The sequence below is a fragment of the Colobus angolensis genome, unplaced genomic scaffold, assembly GCF_000951035.1.
Source record: "Colobus angolensis palliatus isolate OR3802 unplaced genomic scaffold, Cang.pa_1.0 Scaffold314, whole genome shotgun sequence".
Taxonomy (NCBI): domain Eukaryota; kingdom Metazoa; phylum Chordata; class Mammalia; order Primates; family Cercopithecidae; genus Colobus; species Colobus angolensis.
The window spans coordinates 1,048,008-1,071,026 of NW_012116422.1; the positions used below are offsets into that span (position 1 = coordinate 1,048,008).

General features: G+C 47.8%; 1 protein-coding gene across 5 annotated transcripts in view; it reads right to left on the bottom strand.

Moving 5' to 3' along the window:
* P4HA2 (prolyl 4-hydroxylase, alpha polypeptide II) overlaps positions 1-23,019 on the bottom strand; it is a 35,328-nt gene that overhangs the window by 1,489 nt on the left and 10,820 nt on the right. For 3 of the 5 annotated variants that reach the window (XM_011951060.1, XM_011951061.1, XM_011951058.1), the window contains 11 exons: positions 22,716-22,867; positions 19,438-19,575; positions 15,822-16,061; positions 14,681-14,874; positions 13,165-13,341; positions 9,579-9,649; positions 9,243-9,342; positions 4,389-4,442; positions 3,831-3,890; positions 1,316-1,384; positions 829-925 (listed from right to left, as the gene is read on the bottom strand). In XM_011951060.1, the coding sequence (XP_011806450.1) occupies positions 829-925; positions 1,316-1,384; positions 3,831-3,890; positions 4,389-4,442; positions 9,243-9,342; positions 9,579-9,649; positions 13,165-13,341; positions 14,681-14,874; positions 15,822-16,061; positions 19,438-19,575; positions 22,716-22,867 (1,352 nt within the window). Of the gene's footprint in view, positions 1-828; positions 926-1,315; positions 1,385-3,715; positions 3,782-3,830; positions 3,891-4,388; positions 4,443-9,242; positions 9,343-9,578; positions 9,650-13,164; positions 13,342-14,680; positions 14,875-15,821; positions 16,062-19,437; positions 19,576-22,715; positions 22,868-23,019 lie in introns of all 5 variants that reach the window. The other 2 variants (XM_011951059.1, XM_011951057.1) reach the window with 1 other exon arrangement.

The window sequence follows — 23,019 nt, forward strand, 5'->3', positions numbered from 1 at the left end:
ACCCCTAAAACATATACTTATCCCCTCCCATCTTTCCGGTACAGGTAAATCACAAGTTTTAGTTAAAGTAATACTCAGTGTGTACATAACTATATCATGTAAGTGTTACGCCTGAGCCATCTAGTAGTTTATACTTATCTCTTGTACAACTTTTTTTCCCTGAATTCAGCAACTGCCTTGTTTTCTTTTTCATTTGCTTAATTATCTGTGAATCCATCACTATTTATCTTCAAAACTCTCCAGGGGGGCTACACACTGATCTCCTTAGCAAACACTTCCTGTCACATGCTGGTTTAAGCCTCTCCGAGGCTCACACAACTGCTCCCAGGATAAAGCTCAAGCTTGAGCCTCTGCAGTTTGGTCCCAGCCTCCAGCCTCATCTCCTGGCCCCTGTGCCACAGGTCTCCCTTTCTTCAAGTGACAAGGGAGCCTGTCCCCACACCCATATGCTGGTTTTAGCCTGTGCCTCCATCCATATGGGCCTTGTTCGCCTGAGACACTCTTTCCCCTCACTGCTTCCAGCTCTCCACTCTGCTCCCCTAGAAGCCTTGCCAGAGGGTCCTGGACCTATGGTGCTTATGCAGCTGTTCGTCCTCAGGCCTTCTTCAGCTCCCTGTGTATCTCCAAGTGTTTCCAACCAGCTGCCTTGGCATTTACCAGGTGCATGGACATGACATGGCTGGATGGTAGTAACAGCAGAAAAAAACCTAAGAAGGGAGACAATCTCTGCAATTTGGCAGCAGTTATCTCCCAGCTCAGAATCTAAGGCCAGTAAGCAAAACCCAAGCTGAGGCCACCAAGACCAACACCACCCCTTAAGACACTCACCCCACTTGCAGCCCACAAGCACAGGGCAGGCAGCGTGTCTTGTTCGGTAGTCACCTTCCCCGCTCCGCAAGAGGTTGTACCAGAATACAGCGGTACCCTGGGAAAGAGATTGTCTTTTCAGAACACATTCTTAGAGATTGTGCTCAGGGACCTGACCACAAGCATCACAGAAGCTCTGCCCTGAGCAGAAACACCCTCATTTTCCCATGGACGGGGGACAGGGCTCTGGGACTCCAGCAATAGAGACTTTTTCCAGAAAGCACCTACCTTTCTGGAGTAGAAGTCTGGGAACTCACCCGCCCCTGAAGGGGCTTCCCTCCCTGTCCCTTCTTCCCAGGGAGAAGCTGAGGCTACAAGGTCAGACTCCAGGTGGGCTAAGGCACATCACAGTGACAATCAGGCAGGCCAGGTAATGGTACTGGGGGACATGGACAAAGTAAAGTCTGAGCCTTGCTTCAACCTCTGACCCACAAGAATCAGAACTTACCTTCTTAGGCCAAATTGCAGCCCCCAGATCAGGGAAGACGGTCGCACCACCAGCTTCTACATCACTCATCTGGAAATATAAGACATAGAGCTTGGTCCTCCTAAGCAAGGCTCTCAGAGCAACTGAGCCACAAAGGACATGACAAAGTGTACAGATCACCCCCCTCTGAGCATCAGTGACACTGCTTGGAGTCTGCTCCATGGCCAGCCCGTTAGCCAAGAAAGGTTTTCCCATGCCTACTTAATCAGTGTGATTCATTAGAACAGTCTCCATGTCATGAGTGTTCAAGAGCTGAGGCCCACAGGAGACCCACATCCAGGCTGTCCTTGGATGAAAATAATCTGAGTCTGTACTTAGAAAATGCCTGTTCTGACCCCCACCCCTTGAATTCCCATCTAGCCTTGACCTTGCCTAAGCCACTATACTCAGCAAAGTGCCCTGACCAGGAGCTCCCTACTGTTTCCAACACTATGTGCAGTCCCCACTGCAGCTCTGTTTCTCTGGCTCTAGTAGTTTGCTGCTCTAGTCAGACTTCACCAGAGTAGCCACCCTTCTTGGGGCCACCTGAGTGGGAAGGTGGGGCACTGTGTTTCTAGAGGCCCTGCTTTCTCCCATGGTAAGGCCTTAAACTACATTGAACACAAGTTCCACACTAGCAAGGCTGCACTCATGCCCACAGAGCATGCCTTGACTCATGGCCAAAGCACTTCTTCTTTCCCATATGGCTCTCTTACTTTTTTTGTCCATAATGTAATAAAAATTGGAGCTAAAAAATATTTCCACAGGACACATACCAGACTCAGTGAAGGGTACTTGACAGACATATGGTAAATGAATAAGACAAAAAGCTCTGATGGCTTCTCACAGCCCTCACAAATTCTTTTCTAGAACCCCAAGGCCCTGTCAGTCTCACTAGCCTCTCTCCAGACACACCAGCCTTTTTCTATTTTTCCAACATCCCAAGCTCCTTTTCTCTTACAGGACTACATACACTCGCTCTTGTGCCAGAAACCATGTTCTACCAGCTAATTTCCACTCAACTTTTCAGTCTCAACTGATATGTTACTTCCAAAGACAGGCCTCCATTGAACCCCAAGTCTGGGGTTCACAGCACCTGTCTCCATAACTACATAATACTCTCTCTGATGTTTAGGCTGGGCGAGGTGGCTCACACCTGTAATGCCAGCACTTTGGGAGGCCAAGGTGGGTGGATCACTTGAGGTCAGGAGCTCGAGACCAGTCTGGCCAAGATGGTGAAACTTCGTCTCTACTAAAAATACAAGTATTAGCTGGGCATGGTGGTACACGCCTATAATCACAGCTACTTGGGAGGGTGAGGCAGGAGAATCGCTTGAACCCGGGAGGCAGAGGTTGCAGTAAGCTGAGATTGCACCACTGCACTGCAACCTGGGCACCAGAGGGAGACTCTGTCCCCCCACCCCCAAAAAAAAAGAAGAAGAAGAATCTCTCTGATGTTTAAAATAAGTCTCTCATATTGGACCTCAAGCACCACAAGAGAGACCACGTATGTTCTGCTCACCAACATGTACATAGCACAATCCCCAGCATGTAATAACCACACAATAAAAACGTAAAAGGAAAAAATGGACACAGGCTTCTGTCTCTAAGTTACTTTACTGCCTCTATCAGTCTCTTTAGAGCTGGCTCTCAGCAGAAGGGAGAGGAAACTGTTCCTCATGTGAAAGGTAAACCCTACAACCTATAGATGAAACAGAGACAAGAGGCCGAGGTTGCAGTAAGCCGAGATCATACCACTGCACTCCAGCCTGGGTGACAGAGCAATACTCCATCTCAAAAAAAAAAAAAAAAAAAAGCAGCAGCCAGAATATGCTACAGCATGGATAAACTTTGAGGACATTATACACCAGCCACACAGAAAGACAAGTATTAATACTTTGATTCCACTTATTTAAGTAACCAAAATCACAGAGACAGAAAGCAGAATGGTGGCTGCCAGAAGCTGCAGGAGGGGAATCTGGAATTACTGCTTAATGGGTAGAGTTTCAGTTTTAGAAGATGAAAATAGATGGAAATGAATGGTGGTGATACTTGTGCACTATGAATATATTTAATACCACTGAACCGTACATTTAAAAATGGTTAAGATGGTAAGTTTTATGTTATGTCTATTTTATCACAATTTTAAACACTGGGGAAAAAAAAATAGCCAGGAATGTTAAAGACCTGGTGGTGGCAGTGGGGAAAATGAAAAGAAACAGAGGCCAACTCTCCCTACTGCAGTCAAGAAGGGTGCTGAAAGCCAGAAGGACCTGACCATTACTTTATAGCAGATGGTATCAGCCCTGATGGGGGTGGGATATAAGGCAGCCCTCTGGACCCAGGGTCCCCTTAGGGCCCATCAGCACACATCATACTCACGTAGTTTAAGAAAGTGGCCACACGATTCCCCGTCCCTAAATGCTTGAAAGTATGTCGCTCATCATTCTACAAAATTAAGTGAGAATGAACAGGTGGGCCTGGACCCAGTACTTACGTAGTTAAGAAACGTCGCTAACCTATTCCCCTCTGTTTTGAGGCCGCTGTCAAAAGGTCGCTGTAACAGACAACAACTTTCACCGAAGTTTACAACAGGCTTCATCCACCACCCACAAGACTAGGACCAAAAGGGTCATGGGAAGGTAGTAAGTGTGTGTTCCATAAATCAGCCTGGAACATGTGCCAAGGCTGCAAAGTAAATTCTGGCTAGGGCATGGGGTTTGCAGGGAAAAGGAAAAGGGACAAGAACAGTTTTCACAAAGACCTAGTGAGGCTCTTTGCTTTAGAATCAGGGCAAAAGGTGATACAGTTAAGGCAGAGGATGAACTCCCCACATCTACAGGGGAGACAGCCAGGCTCCACTGTGTTCTGCAGGATCCCTCATTCCAGATGTGGGATTCACCAGTAACAAAGAGTTTCTCCCAGTGATGCAGAGGTGGAGGGAGGACAAGGGGTGGGGGTACTGATATGGAGGCTGAAATGCTCCTAGAAGCTCCACCCTTCTCAAATCAGCTAGAGTAGGGCCCTTTGAAAGCACCTGTGATTTAGGCCTTACCCTAGAGAAGTCGAAGTGTGGTTCATATTGTCCTCCCACTCCATAATTTGCAACCTGTGGGAAATAACAGCATTAGACCTTGTAAGCAGCATGAACAGCTCTGTAGCAGCCCATCACTCTAGGGATACAATCTTCCCAGGCCTGAAAACAACCAGAACTCCCAAGAGCAGCCTCTCTAAGGTGGAAGACAACCACGCCCTGCCAGCACAGGCAGAGCAAACATCACAAACAAGTCTACATTTCTGTCCAAGAGTAAGGCTGCAGCACAAATGTGGTTTCCCAAACAAAACAAGATGGGTGAACTGCATATGATCACTGAGGAAAAGCTCCAGCCCCTTCATGGACACTCAGACAGTAGTAAAGGGAGCACTGCTTGAGGCCGACCCTGGCCCTGGACCCAGTTTGTTTGGGACATACTAAGATAGTAATCCAGAGGAAAGTCAGTAACAAATTTAAGAAGACGATTTTCTTTTTTAAACTAGTTTTGGAGGTACTCAGCACCTTGTACTGTTCCTACCACCACTGCTATTCCTGGTGAGACTGCGTGGGGCAGATTCCCACAGTGGTCTACTGCATGGAATGAAACAGCACAACATGGGTGGCCAGCTGCCGGGCGGCCAAGAATTACCGCACTACATCAGCACCCCCAGTGTGACCCTGGACCTGAAGTAATATCTGAGCAACTACCAGGTGTCATAAATTGGATTAGAAATTGTAAATGCCTTTGTGGACAGCTTATCAGCACAATGGAAAGTCCTAAATCACAATTATTGTCTCAGCTTCAGTAGACAGAATGAGAGACAAGGTTAAAGATGAAGCACAGAATCTGATATGGAAGCTGGTGGATCAAGCAGCACCACCAATGTCTGTCTGGAAACAGTTGGTTAGTGTGTCTCACTGAAAACATAAAAACCTCTGGGGCTAGGCCGTAAGTTCTCAGAAAGTTGGTATTTTTTGTATATCCTTTTCTGCTATCCCAACGGTCAGGTGAGAGATGCTACAAAACTAGCAATAACAGAGACCTACAGAAATGTGGGACAGAAGCCAGGCGTGGTGGCTCATGCCTGTAATCCCAGCACTTTGGGAGGCTGAAGTGAGAGGACTGCTTGAGCCCAGAAGTTTGAGACTAGCCTGGGCAACATAGCAAGACCCCATCCATCTCTACTAATGAAAAAATTAGCTGGGCACAGTGGCGTGCACCTGTAGTCCCAGCTACTCAGGAAGCTGAGGCAGGAGGATGGCTTGAGCCCAAGAGTTCAAGGTTGCATTGAGCTATGACTGCGCCACTGCACTCCAGCCTGAGCAACAGAGTGAGACCCTGTTTCACATACACACAAAAAAAGAAATGCAAGAAAGAAAGGGACAATGGACTTTATAAGAGAGGAAATTCTCTTATTGGAGCACAAAATGTTGGCAGTATCATTTTCAATATCTACAAAGATAAAACTTTTGATACAAAGCATGGATGAAAACATGCTGTCATCCACTGTTTCAGCCTTTAAGATTCCTGCACCAAAAATACCTGGAAATCCTGTCAACAGCACAAGGAAGCCTGGTTCAGCAGGTGGCGCTAAGGCTGGAGATGCATCTAAGGAGAGAAGTGCCACAGCAGCTGAGAAAGCGTATCTTTTTTTGTAGTCAAGAGCTTGAAGAAAATTTTTTTCTCTCTCCTTTTTCTGGGGGGAGTGGGGGGTAGAGACAGTCTTACTATGTTGCCCAGACTGGTCTCAAACTCCTGGCTTCGAGTAATCCTCCTGCCTTGGCCTCCCCAAGAACTGAGTTACAGATGTAAGCCACCACACCTGGCCTGGAAGAAAATTTTAAACATGACTGTGACTCTGTGCCAGTGCACTCAGGAAAATTCAATTAGTGCTTGTTGCTGGAGCTGCAGAATATGACTGCATTTTCCAACACTTCCACTTGTTAAATGGATTGCTTAAACTTACAGATCCCAGGCAGTGAAAGAAGTTGCATTGCGAGAGCTGCCTCATCTTTTAGGTTTGGAGAATTATATTTGATCATGGTTCTGAAGCCACTGTACCTACACTCTTTAATACAGTTCCCAAGTAAGTACAAAATGCATGGGATCATCTAGATTTGCAGCAGTAAGACTGCCTATCCAGGCATATGCAAGTCCCCAGGCTCACGCCTTTACTAACATGCAACTGTACATCAAGACTGATTCATGTGAGGAGGTATTCATTTAAATCTTTAGACTTACTATTGTAAGAGTGGAGTCAGTTATTTGAAAGACCTGGGTATTTACGATGCTAAGGACAGAGTAAAGGCAAAATTAAAAAGGTCAGAAATCACTTTTCTGGTCAGGCTGAGACATCATGTAGCCGAAGTCTTCAATCTTAGAGAATCCTAGAGGTGTAGCATCTCCTCCTCTCTATCAGATAAGCCCTCATCCAATTCACCAGAAAGCCTCAATTACCTTTTTCCTTTAAATGATCTACAGCAAACATGTCAGCTACAGCTGAAAGAATGTCAACAGATAGAAGAACCAGCTCCTTTCCAGATTCCTGCAGCATTTCCTAAAGGACCTGATGTGAGGGCTGTTGCTGGTGCCTAGGCACGTATCATACGACAAGCATTTCATATAGAGTAAGTACTTAGGGATAGATGCTGAAATCCAGGTTCCTATTCCCCAGACCATGAAGGATCAAAGCCTTCAACACCACTGACTGGCAAAGGAAATGCCAAGACAGTTCCTAGGAGAAGAATGCAAACAAAAATGGCATCTCAGCCACTTGGCAGCTGTGTTCTGAATCTTCCAGAAGATCCTTAACTGTAAGAGGCCCTCTACCAAGAGGTCTGGCATTCAGACCCCAGTCAACTGAGCTACAACACTATGACAGGCCAGATAAGATGAAGTCCAAATTGTAGCAGAGAAGTCAGTCCATAAGCAAGAAGCTGCTATCTTCCATGGGTGAGTGTAAGACAGGCATACAGTGAGTGTAGCTGCACAGCTAGCCAGGAAAGCAACAGAGCCAGAGGTCCTGTCTACTTAGCCTCCTGGTCCAGGGTATGAAATCAGCCAGGCAGACTGTGGTCTTTGATCAGAACCATGAAAGTCCTGAAGACTGGCTCTGACACAGAGGAAGCAGTGGCAGATGTCTCAAACAAACAAACAAAACCTGCTCCAAGAAGATATGAGTCAAGACAATGCCAACAGGGACTCATCTAGCACATCAAGAGTGCCTATCTCTCTTGAAATGGTGGTGCTCTTACACATACACAGCAAGTGGGAGATGAGACAGAAGTCCTCCATGGATGTGCTTATCTGCAGAACTTATTTAAAAATTACAAAACACAAAGTTGAACTGAACTGAAAAAAAAAATATTAAAATTTCACAATACTATTTGCAAAGTAATCAGTATGTTTTCTAAAACTCTGGTAGACTTCACACAAATCCATAAAGATGAACTTCAAAATTGATTTTCCAATTGCTGATGCAGCTACACTTCTTTTTGTTGAAACCACCACAGCAAAAAGAAGGCTGATTTGTTTGGGCATGTCCAGGCAAAAGTTCAAAAAATCTTTCCCAAATGATCTTCAGTCAATATTCTAATGCGATCTATAGTAGATCAGACCCAAATGCCAATCATAAAGGTAAAGGCTGCTATCTTTAAGTATACACAAACTTTGGCCAAACAGAGAGACCCAGGAGCCTCTAGAAAGATGCCAGTGAAACTTCTCTGACAGTGTCTCAGGTCATGTTTTACAACAGAACATGGAAGTTCCAATATTCATAAGGGAACACAGCCAGTGCTGATTTGAACTCAATACCCAAGAGGATACTTTAATAAGGAGCTTTACCCAAAACCTTTCAGTAGGGTGCTGCCACGTTTCTTCATAATCACCTTTGAATAAAGGCAGGAAGCCAGGGTTCCAGTGGGAGTACTTGGACAAGAACACTCCACCTGCACCAGCTTAACCAGTCCAGGCCTCTCACTTCCACCTACATATCACAGTGTAAGGTCCCCCAGACCCACCCCTGCCTTTCTTTGTTCTGACTGAAAATCAGACTCCCTTGACAGCTCTGTGACCCAGCCAACTGCAGGTTTTTCCCTTCAGGCTGGAACACAAGCTGGAGTCTTGAACATTCCCAGGCACTGATGAAGGTGTTTAGGTTGTTGCCCAAAACACTGAAAGAAACTAGCCCCAGCCCTGAACCAAATTCCCTAAACCCTCAAATAAACTCCATACTCTGATCCCATCACTGTGGAAATACTTAGGTAAAACAACTCTTGTCTCTTGCTGTCCATTTTGAGGATTGCTGCAGCCCACTCTGCAAGTTCCCTAATAAATGTTGTGGATTGAAGATCCAGGAGTTCAGTGCCACTTTCTTTGGATTCTCAACCGACCCCATCTTGGCAGTCCCTCAGGGGAACTCCCCTGCTGCTGCTTTTGGAGTGACTTCAGCTGTGGTTCAGCAGGAGAAAACACACAGAACACTTTGACCTTCAAATGTATTTGATTATGACACAAAACCATGGCCTCTGAAACCATTTTTAGCTCTCTTAGAGATGTCCCTGAGACCATTCAGGATGTGAGCTTCTGTTGTCAAGAAGACATGAATGAACCTGCCATAGCCACCGCTGATCCCTAGCTTCCAGCACACTTGGGCACCCAGCAGATGCTCAATAGATATTTGTTGAACACTAATTGTTGAAAGCCAGCAGGCACGATTAATTCTGGTTTCCTAAAATGAGATCACTCCATATTCATAGCATCAGGCAGTAGTCATACAGTTGGGCCTCTTTTGGCCCAGTTCTGGACACCTTGTGAGACCATCTAGCCACAAATACCCACTTCCCAACTCCTACAGTCCCAGGGACTATCTGTACCTGTAACAATTCTGCAGTCTTTACTGTTAACCCTGTGATGTGCTGCATCCGACGATTTACTCGGGCCACAACAGGGTCATCGTCTTCCTCTAGCCAGGAGCTGGGTAAAAAGAAAAGAGCAGAGAAAAGAAGATGGAAGGGCAGGCTTCCATGAGGTCCTGCACTCTGTCCCCAGAGTCAGGGCCAGCACAAACAGGCAGTACAGGGTGCCTGCTGCAACAAGGGGTGAGGAGTCGCCAGCAGGCAGGAAAAGGCAAGCCACCCATTCCTAGGGTAGGCACTGAGAAGTCCTGAAGTTGAGATTTGAGCAGCTACCAACCCCTGCTCTTTGCTTACCTTTTGGAAACCCGATAGCTGGCGACAGTGAGGACTCCTGTCTTGGGATCACGAACAGTGGCTCGTGCAAGCTAGAAGGAAGGAGGAGAAGGAATACTTGATTTGTTTGTTTTGCCTTGAGTACTTTCCCAGAGAGCACTGGGACCACATTTGCTGTCATGCTAGTGGAGGAAGCTTTGCAGCCAATGGCTCTAGCCAAGGCCTCAAGATCCTGTAGGCCAGGTGAGGGCAAAAGTCTGAGGCCTCCACATTCCCAATCTGCAATCAGTTCCTGGCTATTGCCCTGCTCGGTCACTGCTCATCCCTTCCCCTCCCCAGGTCTGCATTGCCTGCAGAATTATGCCTGCTTTATCCATCCATGCATCTGCCTGGCTGGACCCTTTCCTTGCCAGGCACACATACCACTCCCGCCTGAGCACAGCCTGAGCTTAGCTACTCCCACCATATTCAGACTGTGCCACCATCCCTGAGCCTCCGCCTTATGTACTTCTCCCAACTTGGTCAAGTTCCACCATCATTCTGAACCTCAGTGGGCTCCTCTGCCAAGAAACCCATCCAAACACTCTCCTGCTGTACCACCTCACACTGGGTTCCCACAGCCTCAAGAAACAAAGACAGATGGCACAGTTTTCACTCCCTTGGGATCCTTACAAGTCAGATGATAAAACCAGGAAAAGATTCTGTAAGTTAAAATAAGTGAACCACTACCTGGAAGTCACCCACTCACAAATGTACACACTACACACGCACTCCTCTCATCTACTTCATTCCCCCAGTCTCCACAGACAGGCTTAGTGAAACCCCAGGAGGGACTCACTGCCCACAGTCAGCCAACATGGCAAAGGTCCATGTGCTTCAGTTGTGGACTGTCCTAATGACCTCACATGGGTGCAGCCACAGGCCCAGGTACTCCCACCCCAACACACTTCCCCTTGATTTTAATAAATATTGATGAGTGCCTACTTTGTGCCTGGCACTATGCTAGGTAACTGAGACATGGCCCCTGCACTCTTACAACTCAGTCGAGTGGGCAAAGCAGAAAACCAGCCAGGTAACTGCAGCACAGCATGGGTGAACTTAATGTCCTGTGGAAGCTCAGGGAATAGTGTCAAGAATAGCTTCCTAGGGGAGGAGACCACCTAGCTGAGGCCTGAAGGGTTAACATGAGTTATCCAAGTAGAGGAACATTACAGGAACAGGAAAGGAGCAGCAATCCAGAGGCCTGGGAATGAAAACCGGTGTGGCAGTAGGTGTGGATTAAAGGTTAAGGGAAGTAGTAGGAGAATAGGCTGAAGAGACACGTGGGAGCTAGGGACTAGATGCAACCTTGTAGCCAACGAGAAATGGGGAAGGCTTTATGCAGGGGAGGGACACTCAAAATTTGAATGTAAAATGGATCACTGTGAATACCTCATGGAGAGCTGACTAATAAGGGGCCAGAGTGGGGACTGGGAGGCTAGTGAGGCCACGGCAGAGGTCAGCGCAAGAGATGATGGTGGCCCAGGCCAGGTGGTGGCAGAAGGAATGGAGAGGAGTAGATGGACCAGAAGGCTAGTAAGCGGGAGAGATGGACCAACCTAGACACTGTGCTGCTATAGCATGATCTGGTAAGATGGCCAGTGCAAGCAGGACATACGGCTCCCAAACTCCTACTCACGGCCCTTCCTGAGCTCCAGCTTATGTCAGTCCTTCCCTGAAAACTGCAGCCACAACCAGACCCCATCCAAACATCTGTGCCTCAGCATTGGCCTGACACCCACAAAGAGGCTCTGAGCAGCTGTGCTCTGCCCCAGGGGAAACACAGGGCTATTTTGAAAGCAGGCCAGAGACCCCATAGACAGCTGCCAGGCATTCCCCACAGGCCAAGTTAAGCTCATTGGCTCTACTTCAAAGCCAGACTAGCATCTGTCCCTCACAGTCTCCGGAAAGGAGGGGTCAGCTTATCTTTGAATAGAAGCCATGTGAAGAGCCAAACATGTTTGCCATCCTTGTTTGGCTCTTCATATGGCTTCCATTCAAATATATGTTTTCCCAATACTACCCCTTGGCCAGCCACACACATGTGCACACATGCACACAGAAATGTTCTCAGTGTCTGGAACTGAAGAACAGGTAAGAAATCTCCCAGGAAATCCTGGCACATCCAGCAAAGTAGTTTTCTTTCCTGGAGGACTCTGGAGCTGAGTAGAAAGGGGAGTCCTAGTCCCCACTCTCCATACATCTGGCTAGCCCCCTCCCTCAGCCACACTGATGATGCCAACCACTGACTCAAAGCCCTAGATGTCCTAGTACCTCAAGCCAAGGTGTTCCAGGATGAGGTCCAGGGGCCAGGATAGGAACCTATTTCAGGTCTCTCCATGAGCGTCGGGCCTCCTGATCACCTCGGCCACTACAATTCTATTAGGAGCAGAGCAATAGAGAATCCAGCTAAATCCTCCCTCCCAATCATCAGTGATGGGATATGGCAGCAAGTAGGTCTCTTTGAAAGATGTCAAATGGGGAGCAAATCTTTTACGAACTAGAAACAGAAGAATAATTGTAAAACATGGCATATATGCAAAACCAACAGCCAACTGCATACTTGGCAGTAAAATACCATAGGAATTCCCAGGAAATTCAGGAATGAGACAAGGATTCCTATTCTTCGAAGTTCTGGGCGATTCAATAAGATTATAAAAACAAAGGAACTACAAGTATGATGAGAAAATAAAATTTTCCTTATTTCCAGGTGTTAATGCTATCCAGGCAACCAAAAAGAATCAGCTAAAAACCAAAAAAGGAATAAGTAAATTCAACCACTAGCTGCAATCTGCATAAGTTTGCTTTTTCATAGGCAAAACAGAGACAGTGACACCGTTATGAGCAGCTGTTCATAACTGTGACATAACAGTTAATATATATGTTAAGCATTTAGAAGTTCCTGCCACAGTTAAGAACTCAGTAAACATTAGCTCTTACTATGAAATGTATTTTTAAAATCAACAGTTTGGCATAGAATAGTAAACTAATATAATAATGTAACCAGTTAAAATACTGATGAAGAAATAAAGTAAATTAACAGTAACAAAGAAACTACTTAGGACTAAACTTAAGAAATGTGCAAGGCTTATATGAAGAAAACTTAAAAAGATATAAATAGATGGAGAGACCTGTCACGCCCTTGGATGAGAAGACCCAATATTATAAAGATATACATTCTCCTCTAAGTCATTCGCTCATTACAGTCCTAATCAGGAGCTCCACAGGACCCAGCTTCATAGCACCCTACGGAATATTTCCTAAAAACTCCCACACACCAGTCTCCCAACCAGGTGAACCAACACACCAGTGTGGACCTGCCCTGTTCCCAGCATGACTTTCTATCATAGCACTGGCTGTCCACATTGGTTACCCTGTTCTTCCCCACTGGACCACAAACTCACAAGGTCAGGCTGAGTCTGAAGCATCTCCGTATCCCCACAGTAGGCCCATGCTAGATATCGATAAAGGGTGGCTAGATGAGCAAACCAACCACCCATAGTGCTAGGGATGAGAGAAAGGACCTACCCCCTTCAGTGCCCCGAGAAGGACCTGAAGTGACACCTACTTTAGGTTTTGCGATCTCCTTGATCCTCTCGATTTCCTCATCAGACATGACATCGTAGTACCTGACGATGTGTGGGCTGTCCCACTCATCCTCCTCTTTGAAGGGGGCGATGAGCAGCTGTGGGGCCCTGTTGCCATGGTGGTACCTACAGAAAAGCCTCTTCTGTCTCCGGGGTGTCTGGAGAGCACAGAGTAACAGGCCCTGAGCTGAGTGAGTCCTAATCCTCCGTCCCAGTCTGGCTGTCTGCAGACACTGGTCTCACCTCATGGCCAGCAGCTGCTCCCTCCCACCACACTACAGAAGAAAACAAAAGTCCCAGCAGGTGGGCATGCACAGTGGCTCATGCCTATAATCCTAGAACCCTGGAGGGCCAAAGGATAGCTTGAGACCAGGAGTTTGAGACCAGCCTAGATGACATAGACCCTGTCTCTATAAAAAATTTGCCAGGTACGATGGTGCACACCTGTAGTCCCAGCTACTCAGGAGGCTGAGGCAGGAAGATTGCTCAAGCCTGGGAGGTCAAAGCTGCAGTGAGCTATGATTACACCACTGCACTCCAGCCTGGGTGACAGGGTGAGATGAAAGAAAGAAAAGAAAAGAGAGGAAAAACAGAGGGAGGGAGGGAAGGAAGGAAAGAGGGAGGGAGGGGGGGGGGGAGGGAAGGAAGGAAGGAAGGAAGGAAGGAAGGAAGGAAGGAAGGAAGGAAGGAAGGAAGGAAGGAAAGGAAAGAAAAGGAAAAGGAAAAAAAACGGAAGGAAAGGAAGGAATGGAAGGAATGGAAGGAAAGGAAGGAAAGGAAGGAAAGGAAGGAAAGGAAGGAAGGAAGGAAGGAAGGAAGGAAGGAAGGAAGAGCCCCTTCAGCTTAACTGGCATGAAGTGACACCCCACAAATCATGCAATCTTTCTTCTCTCCCAAGATCACCTCACATCCTCAAGTCCCATGGCAGAGAGTAATTTCTGACCCTTTTCATGAAGACTTGAGTAGGTCTGAAGAGCTCGGACAGGGGAGAAACCTTTCTTGGTGGAGGAGCCAGTGGAAGCCATGCAGACAGGGGCATGGAAAAGGCCGAGAGCCTGTCACACCTGGGCCTCCTCAGGAAGCACTAGGATCCCAGGGCTCTCAAAGGCTCAATACCAAGCTCTGGTACATGCTGGTGTCTTTACCACAGAGACTTACTCTCCACTTATACCATGACTTCTCTTGGGGCCTGAGGTACGTCCACCCATCGTTTTCTTCACAACAGTGAGTGAAGCAAAAAGTGGGACATGTTGGGGTAAGGAGGTGAGCTCAGTGGTAACTTAGAGGAGCAACACTCTACCTGGGACATGAGGGGAGACAGTCTCCTTTCCTAATTCAGAGAATATCCACATGTCAGCCTCACAGATGCCATGAAAACTGGGGGAGATACTGAAAAAAGTACCTACAGAATGAAGAACACCTTCCCCAAACCTGCCTACCCAGAGCCAGAGTCCAGGTCTACTGTTTTGGCACCCTGGCCCCCCTCACACATCTCACCAGTTTGACACCCTCCCCACGACAGAGGCTCTCGTAAACATCCCTCTCAGGCAGGTAGTCCACAGGCCTCTCATAGATGCCTTCTGGGGTTGCTAGCTCAGCTTCTGTCTGATTTGATAACATTTTTTCTCTCTCTTCCTCCAATAACTGCTCAAAGTACCGCAGATTCCCTCCAGCTCGTTCATGGCTTGGGTCTAGAAAAAGCAAGGAATGAGAAGGAAAAGGAAACCACAAACATCTGTTAGGTCATTTAGAGAAATTATTCTGTAAGGGTTTCTCTCCCAGCAGCTCACTTGCATGCTGCATTCTACCTTCCACAGCATCTAACCAGAGTATGCTGTTCGTAACCGAAAAACCAACAGAGGCCAGGCACCGTGGCTCATACCTGTAATTCCAGCACTTTGGGAGGCTGAGGCGAGTGGATCATGTGAGGTCAGGAGTTCGAGACCAGCCTAACCAACGTGGTGAAACCCCATCTCTACTAAAAAAAATACACCATGGGGGCATGTGCCTCTCTAATCCCAGCCACTTGGGAGGCTGAGGCAGGAGAATCTCATGAACCCCAGAGGCGGAGGTTCCAGTGAGCTGAGATCACACCACTGCTCTCCAGGCTGGATGAGTGAGACTCGGCCTCAAAAAAAAAAAAAAAGAGGTAGATGAGTTTTAAAGGCACAGTGCTTTTGGCCTTCTTCAGTTCAACAGCACAAGGCACTATCAATGCCATATTAAGTCCGACTATTAGACCTCAGGCCTCTAATAGCACCGCCACTGTTTGTCACTGTAGCAATCCTAAAGTACATTCTGACTCCTGGGTTGCTCCTGATGCAATAAAGGTTCCACCCTGTGTAGTCCTGCATGGTGATAGATACACCATAATGCAGAGTCCTTATTAAAAAGGGCCACAAGTGCCACAGGCCTGAGTGTATCTATCAGCAACTGGGCAAAGCTAAGGCCAGGATTGAGGTGGGTAAAGAGCTAGTAAGAAGCTGGATTGGTCCTAAAGTCAGTAATGCATTAGTCACTGGCCAAGTGACAGGGTAAACTGACTCAGTCCCAGGAGATGGGTCAGGTAGACGCCAGCACAGTGCAGTTCCTCTGCCACTCTCCATTCCCATCTTACCTTCCCCTAGAATCTCCTTACCAAGGGAGAGCAGGCGGCGGGTGAGCTCCAGGGCACGGTGCAGATCACCCAACTGGAAGACAGCATAGCTGAGGTAGTCCAGCACCTGGGACTTGGTTGTAGTGGCCTCCTCCCCAGCATCAAGCTGCTTTAGCACCTGCTCCATCCACAACACCGTATGATAATAATCCCCTTCATTGTAGGCTGAGCGGCCCATCCCAAAGCAGTCATCCACACTCAGCATTGCCTGGTACTTGGTTCCTACAGCAAGGGAAGCAAATTGTCAGGCTCCAAAGAGCCTCTGGGTTAGGGAAAGAGATTCCCGCTTCAAGGAAAGCCTGGGCCACTGGATGGGTGGCACTACCAAGCAGAACCCCATCAGACATTTAGACCACATATCCTAAAGGGCCGCTGACACAGTGAGCACAGACAGATGGCCCTGCCCTGGACTGGGGTTCACAGCCAACCTCACAGATTCCCCGTCCCCCAAGTGGGAAGGGGCCTTTTTAGGGGGAGCCCCAAAAACCCACCAGGAAGCATCATTGAGGAGAGTGGGAAAGTCCTGTGGACCACAGAGAAGAAGATGTCTGGTGGGCAGCTTGCCATATGAGTCTGGAGGATGGGAAAATTAGCTGAATATAAAAAACATAAATTTAGGTGGCAACCAAGCTATGGGTGAGGAAAATCGCTTGCAGAAACTCTAAGGAAAGAATGCAGAAGATGGCTGAGCCCAGAGCTCCAGGGAACACCTACCCAGAAAGAACAATGAGTAACCTTGAGAAAGAACTAAAGATAGGAGAAACAGAAGGAGCGGGAGTGGTGTGAGAGACAGCAAGGGAGGCCAAGAGCCAAGGCTGCAGTGCCAGCTTTGGCTCTTAAGTGGCAGGGACCTTGCTGAGTATCAGGTCAGTGGGTCTTATGACCAAAGGTCATCTGCTGTAGGGGGAGTACTGGAAAGTGACCATGAAGATAGTTTCAAGCCAATATGAAGAAGCAGCTACAGGAAGATGCAGGATTTAGGGTGGGCTCAAGATGGGAAAGACTATGTGTGTGGTTCCTCAGAGAATAATGAGAAAGCAGATACCATGGAGGGGAAGTAGGGGCTGTGGCTCTCCCTGGAAAGCAAGGAAGACTCCCCATGGCCCCATTAACAGCAACCGGGGCATGGCTGACACAAAAGAACTCAGAAAAGGCTCTTTCTGCCTGCAATGAAACCCCTACACAGTAGGCTAAGTGCTTCAGAAACCAGGGTCTGCTCACCCCGGTGGCTCAGGAACCAATAATGAGGAATAGGAAGTTGGGGAGAGTAAACACAAGATGAAGTCCATAGGTAGGCCAGGGATTAGGGGGCTCCTGGAGCCCCTTGTCCCTCTCCACAGGTCTCCTCTGGCTCTGCAGGCCCAGGAACCTACATTGATGGGGCAGAGTAACATAGCTGACTGAGCTGGGACTCTGGAGCCGGACTAAGCTAGGTCTGTGTTGGCCTCACTAGGGCGCCCACCAATGTGTGACTATAGACAAGGTACCATATCTCTCTAAGTCTCAGTCCCCTTATCTCTAAATAAAGATAATATCATCAATTTTAAAGAGCTTCTTCCAAGAATTCAATGAGATGACATATGAAGATGTCTCCTATGATCCCCAGGATGCTAATGACCAGTAGCTATTATCAACATGTCTCCCAGATGCCAAGAATGCTAAGAATGGCCCCCTGGCACTCAGCATCCTCCCCAGAAGCCAATTCGAATGTCTACTCCCTGGAGAGCACTTGGGAGAGTGACAGCTGAGCTAAGTGCTGATAGGCAATCAGACATGGAGTAGCCCAGCTGACATGGGTAAAGGTATTCCTATAGAGGGGTGAGACAAAAGAGCTGAGTGATAGGCAAAGCTGAGTACAATGGGCAAGGAAGCCAGGAAAATGGAGTCATGCAGGACCCCAAAGATCACACACAGGAGTTTGGGTTTAGCCTTGGAAATTAAGCATAGTAATCAGGAACTCATGCGAACAAATGTATGCTTAAGACCATATGGAGGATGGTCTTAAGCAGTGAGCTGGAAGTAGGAGACAAGTCAGGATGGTATTTTGATAATCAAATTGAGAAAAAAGTGGCTGTGAGGCTGGAGTCAGGGGATAAGTACAGAAGACATGAGAGAGGAGGTAGAATCCATAGGCCTTAGGATTCTGGCTTAGGCAGCCAGAGGATGGAGGTCCTTTTTGCTGAGATAGAAGGATGACGGGGAAGGTAAAGTGTTCACAAGGAGATGAGGATTTCAGTTCAGGATACATGAAGTTTGAGAAGTCCATCGAAGTAGAGATGTCCCAAAGGCATCTGTCTACGCTGGTTAGAAGCTCAGGAGACAAACCTTGGCAGGAAACACAGATCTGGATGTCATCCACCTCACGTGATGGAAATGGCGGGGCTCACTTGGGGAAGGTGTTCAGGGAGAAGATGAGGTAAGGATGGAGTCCTAGGGAGTAATTCCCTTCTGCTCCATATCCCTATTCAGGACACTCACGGGTTTGCTGAGTGAATGTGAGAGGTCAATGCCAGGGTGTGGTTCCCTTCTTCAAGCAACCAAGCTCAAGGCTACAGGGTGAACAGATCTTGCAGGTGCCCTGAACTGCCGTCTCTCTAATGGAGTTTAAAGTGGGCAGCTGGGGCTCTGGAGCTGGAATAAGCTGGGTCTGCATGGGCCTCACACAGTGAACCGCTGGGTTTATTGGTCTCCAGTAGCCCTCAAAACATCTTCTTATAAATACTAACACTGGGAAGTCAGTGGGAGATGGGCCACTTGAGAGAAAATGTCCAGAGAGGCTAAAAGAGAAGCAGATATCAGTATCCCAGAATTCAGAGGAGGAGAGAACATCACGAAGAATGAGGCAATCCATCTGTCAAATGCTGCTGTGAAGTTAAAGAACATTATGTGTGAACCTTGTTCTCTGCGTTTACCAGCCAAGTGGCCACTGATGACCTTGCAAGAACAGAATCAGTGAATGGGGGGGGGCGGGGAAAGGCCAGATACTGTGAGTTCAGGAGTGTACGGGAACCAGGAAAGTGGATAGAGTGTAGACTACTCTATCCAGTAGCCTAACCAGGAGGGGAGAAGAGATGGATCAGCAGCAAAGACTCAAAAGAGTCTCAGATACTGAGGGAGGCAAGTGTCAAGATGAGCAAGAATAGAGCCTGTATGTGAGCTCAAGGGTAGAACCCGGAGAGGTGGAGACAGAATGTATAGGAGCAGAGACTGTAACTAAGAGGACTCAGGACAGGGGGACACTAAGCCCAGATCAGTCTTAGATGAAAAGACATTGGAGGGTGGGAGACAGGAAGCAGGTCTGAACGCAGATCTGTGTGGTGCTCTGGAGACAGACGCAGAGGGGGTTCCTGAGCAGCAGCTTTGGCTTTCTCTGAGACACAAGAGGAGAGGGCCTTGGCTAATACATGCAGGGAGGTGGCAGGGCAGGGGCTGAGGGAGAAACCTGTCATGGGAGAGGGAGTCTAACACAAAATGGTGAGCCAAGAGGTGCACTAGAGGTGCACCTGAGGGTAGAGGCCACAAGTCGGTGGTGGCTCCAACCTGTCCTGCCACTAAAGAGACACATGCGGGACAGGCAATGCCTGGAGTGGTGAGTTACCTGGAAGTTCTCCTCTGGAAATCGTGTCTGGGTCCAGCCTGTATGTGTCCTGAAGTCTCATCAGGGCTTTGGCAGCTCCTATCTCGTCCTCATCAGTGGGGAAGAACCGCCGCTGCACAGAGAGGTTGGCGATAAAACCTTCCAAATGAGAGTCAGAACAAGAGATTACCCTTGATCCAGGGGCAGAATTCCACTTGGGACCAGAGAGACAGCCACAGAGACGGTCTCTGGCTAGTGAAATTTCCCCACCCCTTCCCTCAAAGGCTGTTGCCCCTTCCACCAGGAAGTTGTCCCTGATTACTCCAGTCTATGGGGACTTTTCCTTTCTTAGTCCTCACTGTACCTACTGCCCGTGCTGCTCTTTGGAACTAAGTAGAAACAGCCCCCCATACTGGTTAATATTTAGGAGTCTAGAAATCTTGGCTCCAAAGCATTCAGTCAGAGTTGGTGGAGACAGAAGAAACAGAGGATAGAGAGGGTAACTGAGAAGAGCACGGGAGAGGACTCAGGGAAGAACTGTCAACCACTCAGTGGAAAATGAATCCCATCGAAAACCTTGATCCAGGGTAACTGGGCCAGTCAGGTAAACACAGACTTCCAGCCCCCATTTCAAGTTGAGGAGTCCAAGGGACAATGGCAGTTAACTAATGAAGCCGAGCTGGCTACTCATTACTGACTACTGGCACTTATCATCCATAAAGGTGATGATGAAAATCCTGGAGGTCATCCCCCTCCCCCTAGGTTGACAGCTGAGGGACCACCTAGACAGGCCAAGGACCAAGGTGGGGCTGCACCAGCCCAGCAAGGTCGGTCCCCTGAGAGACCATGGTGGGCCTATTCTCCTCTGTACTCCCACCACTCAGACCTGCAATGAGTTCAGGGCATGGGCTCTCCAGTTATGGTGCTCAAGACCATAGCCCGAAGCCTGGGAGAGCTTTTGACCACAGAAGTACTCCAAGGAGGCTTTTCTGGGACTCCAAGCCCTAGCTGTAAAGTAAGATGTGTACCTCTCACAATCCCAGGGCTCTAGGTGGGAGCCAAGCCTTCCCAGGGTGACTTAGGACCTTCAATTCTGCCTCTAAGCTGAGAAATGAGAGGGGAACAAGGCCATTCCTTCCCCAACCTCTCCCCAAGAGTAGCTATATCCGCTGCAACCTATGACTTCAGACCTAAACATCCACTTCCAGCCAAAACTGGGGACAGGAACCAAGAAGCTATAACCCTGCCTTCCTTGTCTTCATAGCTACATGGTCAGGGACTCTGACGAGTTTAGAATCTGGTGGGGCGGGGGTAGGGGAACATGCTGCCAGGAAAAGCCACACTGTCAGCATGCCCCATTCATTTCAGGGGCAAGAACTCAAAGTCAGAGATGAAAACAACTAATTATTCTCTGGGCCTGACCTAACTCCTTCCAGGTAATCATAAGGTTTTCCAAAGGAACCAGATGATGGTGTGAGTGTAGGGTGTGGAGAACAAGATTGGAGAGGGGAGGTCATCTGGGTAGGCTTAGTCTCCTGCCGTGCAGCCAGAACAGCCTGTCCCAAGCTGCAGGCCCAGGCGGAGAGGCGGGAGTCTGGGAAAGGCAGACGTGGTTTCTGGAGGCAGTGAGCTCACTGGGCACAGCTCCAGCCTGGCTGAGCTCACCAATCCCTCTCCAGAGGCCACCCTGCCCCCAAGCCCAACCCAGTCTGGCCACATGGGCTAAAATGTCTCAGCCAGAGAGACAGCTAGTCTGAAGTTAATCAGCACTCACAACTCAGAGAAAAGAGGCAGTGAAGAGCTGGGTACAGTGGCTCTGTGCCTATAGTCCCAGCTACTCAAGAGGCTGAGGCAGGAGGATCACGTGAGGCTAGGAGTTCAAGGCTGTAGTGTGCTACGATCACACCTGTGAATAGCCACTGCACTCCAGTCTGGGCTAATACAGTAAGACTCTGTCCCTTAAAAAAAAAAAAAAAAAGGCAGCTGGGCGTGGTGGCTCACGCCTGTAATCCCATTACTTTGGGAGGCTGAGATGGGTGAATCACAAGGTCAAGAGATCGAGAACATCCTGGCCAACACATGGTGAAACCCTGTCTCTACTAAAAATACCAAAAAAAAAATCAGCTGGGCATGGTGGCACGTGCCTGTAGTCCCAGCTACTCAGGAGGCTGAGGCAGGAGAATTGCTTGAACCCGGAGGCGGAGGCTGCAGTGAGCCGAGATTATGCCACTGCACTCCAACCTGGTGACAGAGTGAGACTCTGTCTCAAAAAAAAAAAGGCAGTGAGTCCAGAGGACTAAACCCAGGGCTAGGAGTTAGAGAGCTCACCTCCAGGCCCACTCTATCATCTCTTCTTATTGACAGGAAAATATTAGGGCATAAAAAGTATTATCACAATAAAAGCATCAAGTATAGTTTAAAGCTTTTAAAAAGTTCACACTCTGACCTGTAAATATGACTTCTAAGAATTTACCCTAAAAAAAAATCAGAAGTATACACCAAGAAATATGTAAAAAGGTGCTGATAATTCAGAAAAAATCCCATATCCAATTACTTGACCCATTTGACAGTATTATGATAGATTATCACCATCTGATAGGTAATCACCATCCAGACATTAAAACCACGTTGCAGAAGAACACTGAATAGCATACAAAGAAGCTCACCTGGCCAACATGGTGAAATTCAGAAAGAATTTTTTCTTCTGTCACAAATCTACCAACAGATACACTTTGTTTGTAAAAGATACGAATAGGAATGAATTTAGATGAGACCTATGCTCCCCAACTTGCCCTGGTCCCACCATCCAGGCCACTTGACACTTGTAAATTCATTTGTCCCTCCAAGCAACTGAGTTTGCATGCCCTGGTATGTATGTACAGTTCCATTTTTTTAATGTATAATGCATAGGTAGGAAAACTATAATTTTAATAATGCTCACCACTGGGAAATTGGATTAAGAATTGTACTTCTCTTGTTTTTGTGTTTTCCAACTTTTCTATAAACATGTATCACTAAAGTATAATCGGAAAAATGTCATTAGCAAAAAATAAGAAAAGACAGATACTAAAAAAAGGCCGCTAAAAAAAGAACTAACCATCATTAGACGTTAAAAACCAAGGACAGCCAACTTCCAGGTCCCCACAGAGAAGGGAGAGAGCCATGAGACCAGCAGGGTCCTGTTTACATAATGCACTTGCCCACCAACACCCAGACCCAAGACAGGCTCAGACACAACAGCCCAGGCATGAGCACACGAACATATGGGCTCACTCAAGCACCTGCTCACCATTCCTCACCTGCAGCTGAGTCCTGCAGGACAAGGTCCTCCAGCGCAGGCCAGTCTGTGTTTAGCCGCTTCACCAGTTTGTAGGCATTCACAGGGTGGGCCAGGTAGCCCTCAGCATCAGCAGCTGACTTGCTAGTCAAGGCTTCCATTTTGTTGGCCCAGCTGTGGAACCAGAGGAAAAGGAAGAGTAATGCGTCCACCCACATAGGTCTTGACCTGTGATAATTTCCCTGGTGAGAATTCCCTGGTGCCGGGTGCTGGGGCCCTTTTCATCAAGAGGCAATGAAAAATGAATACAGTAACTCCCCACAGAT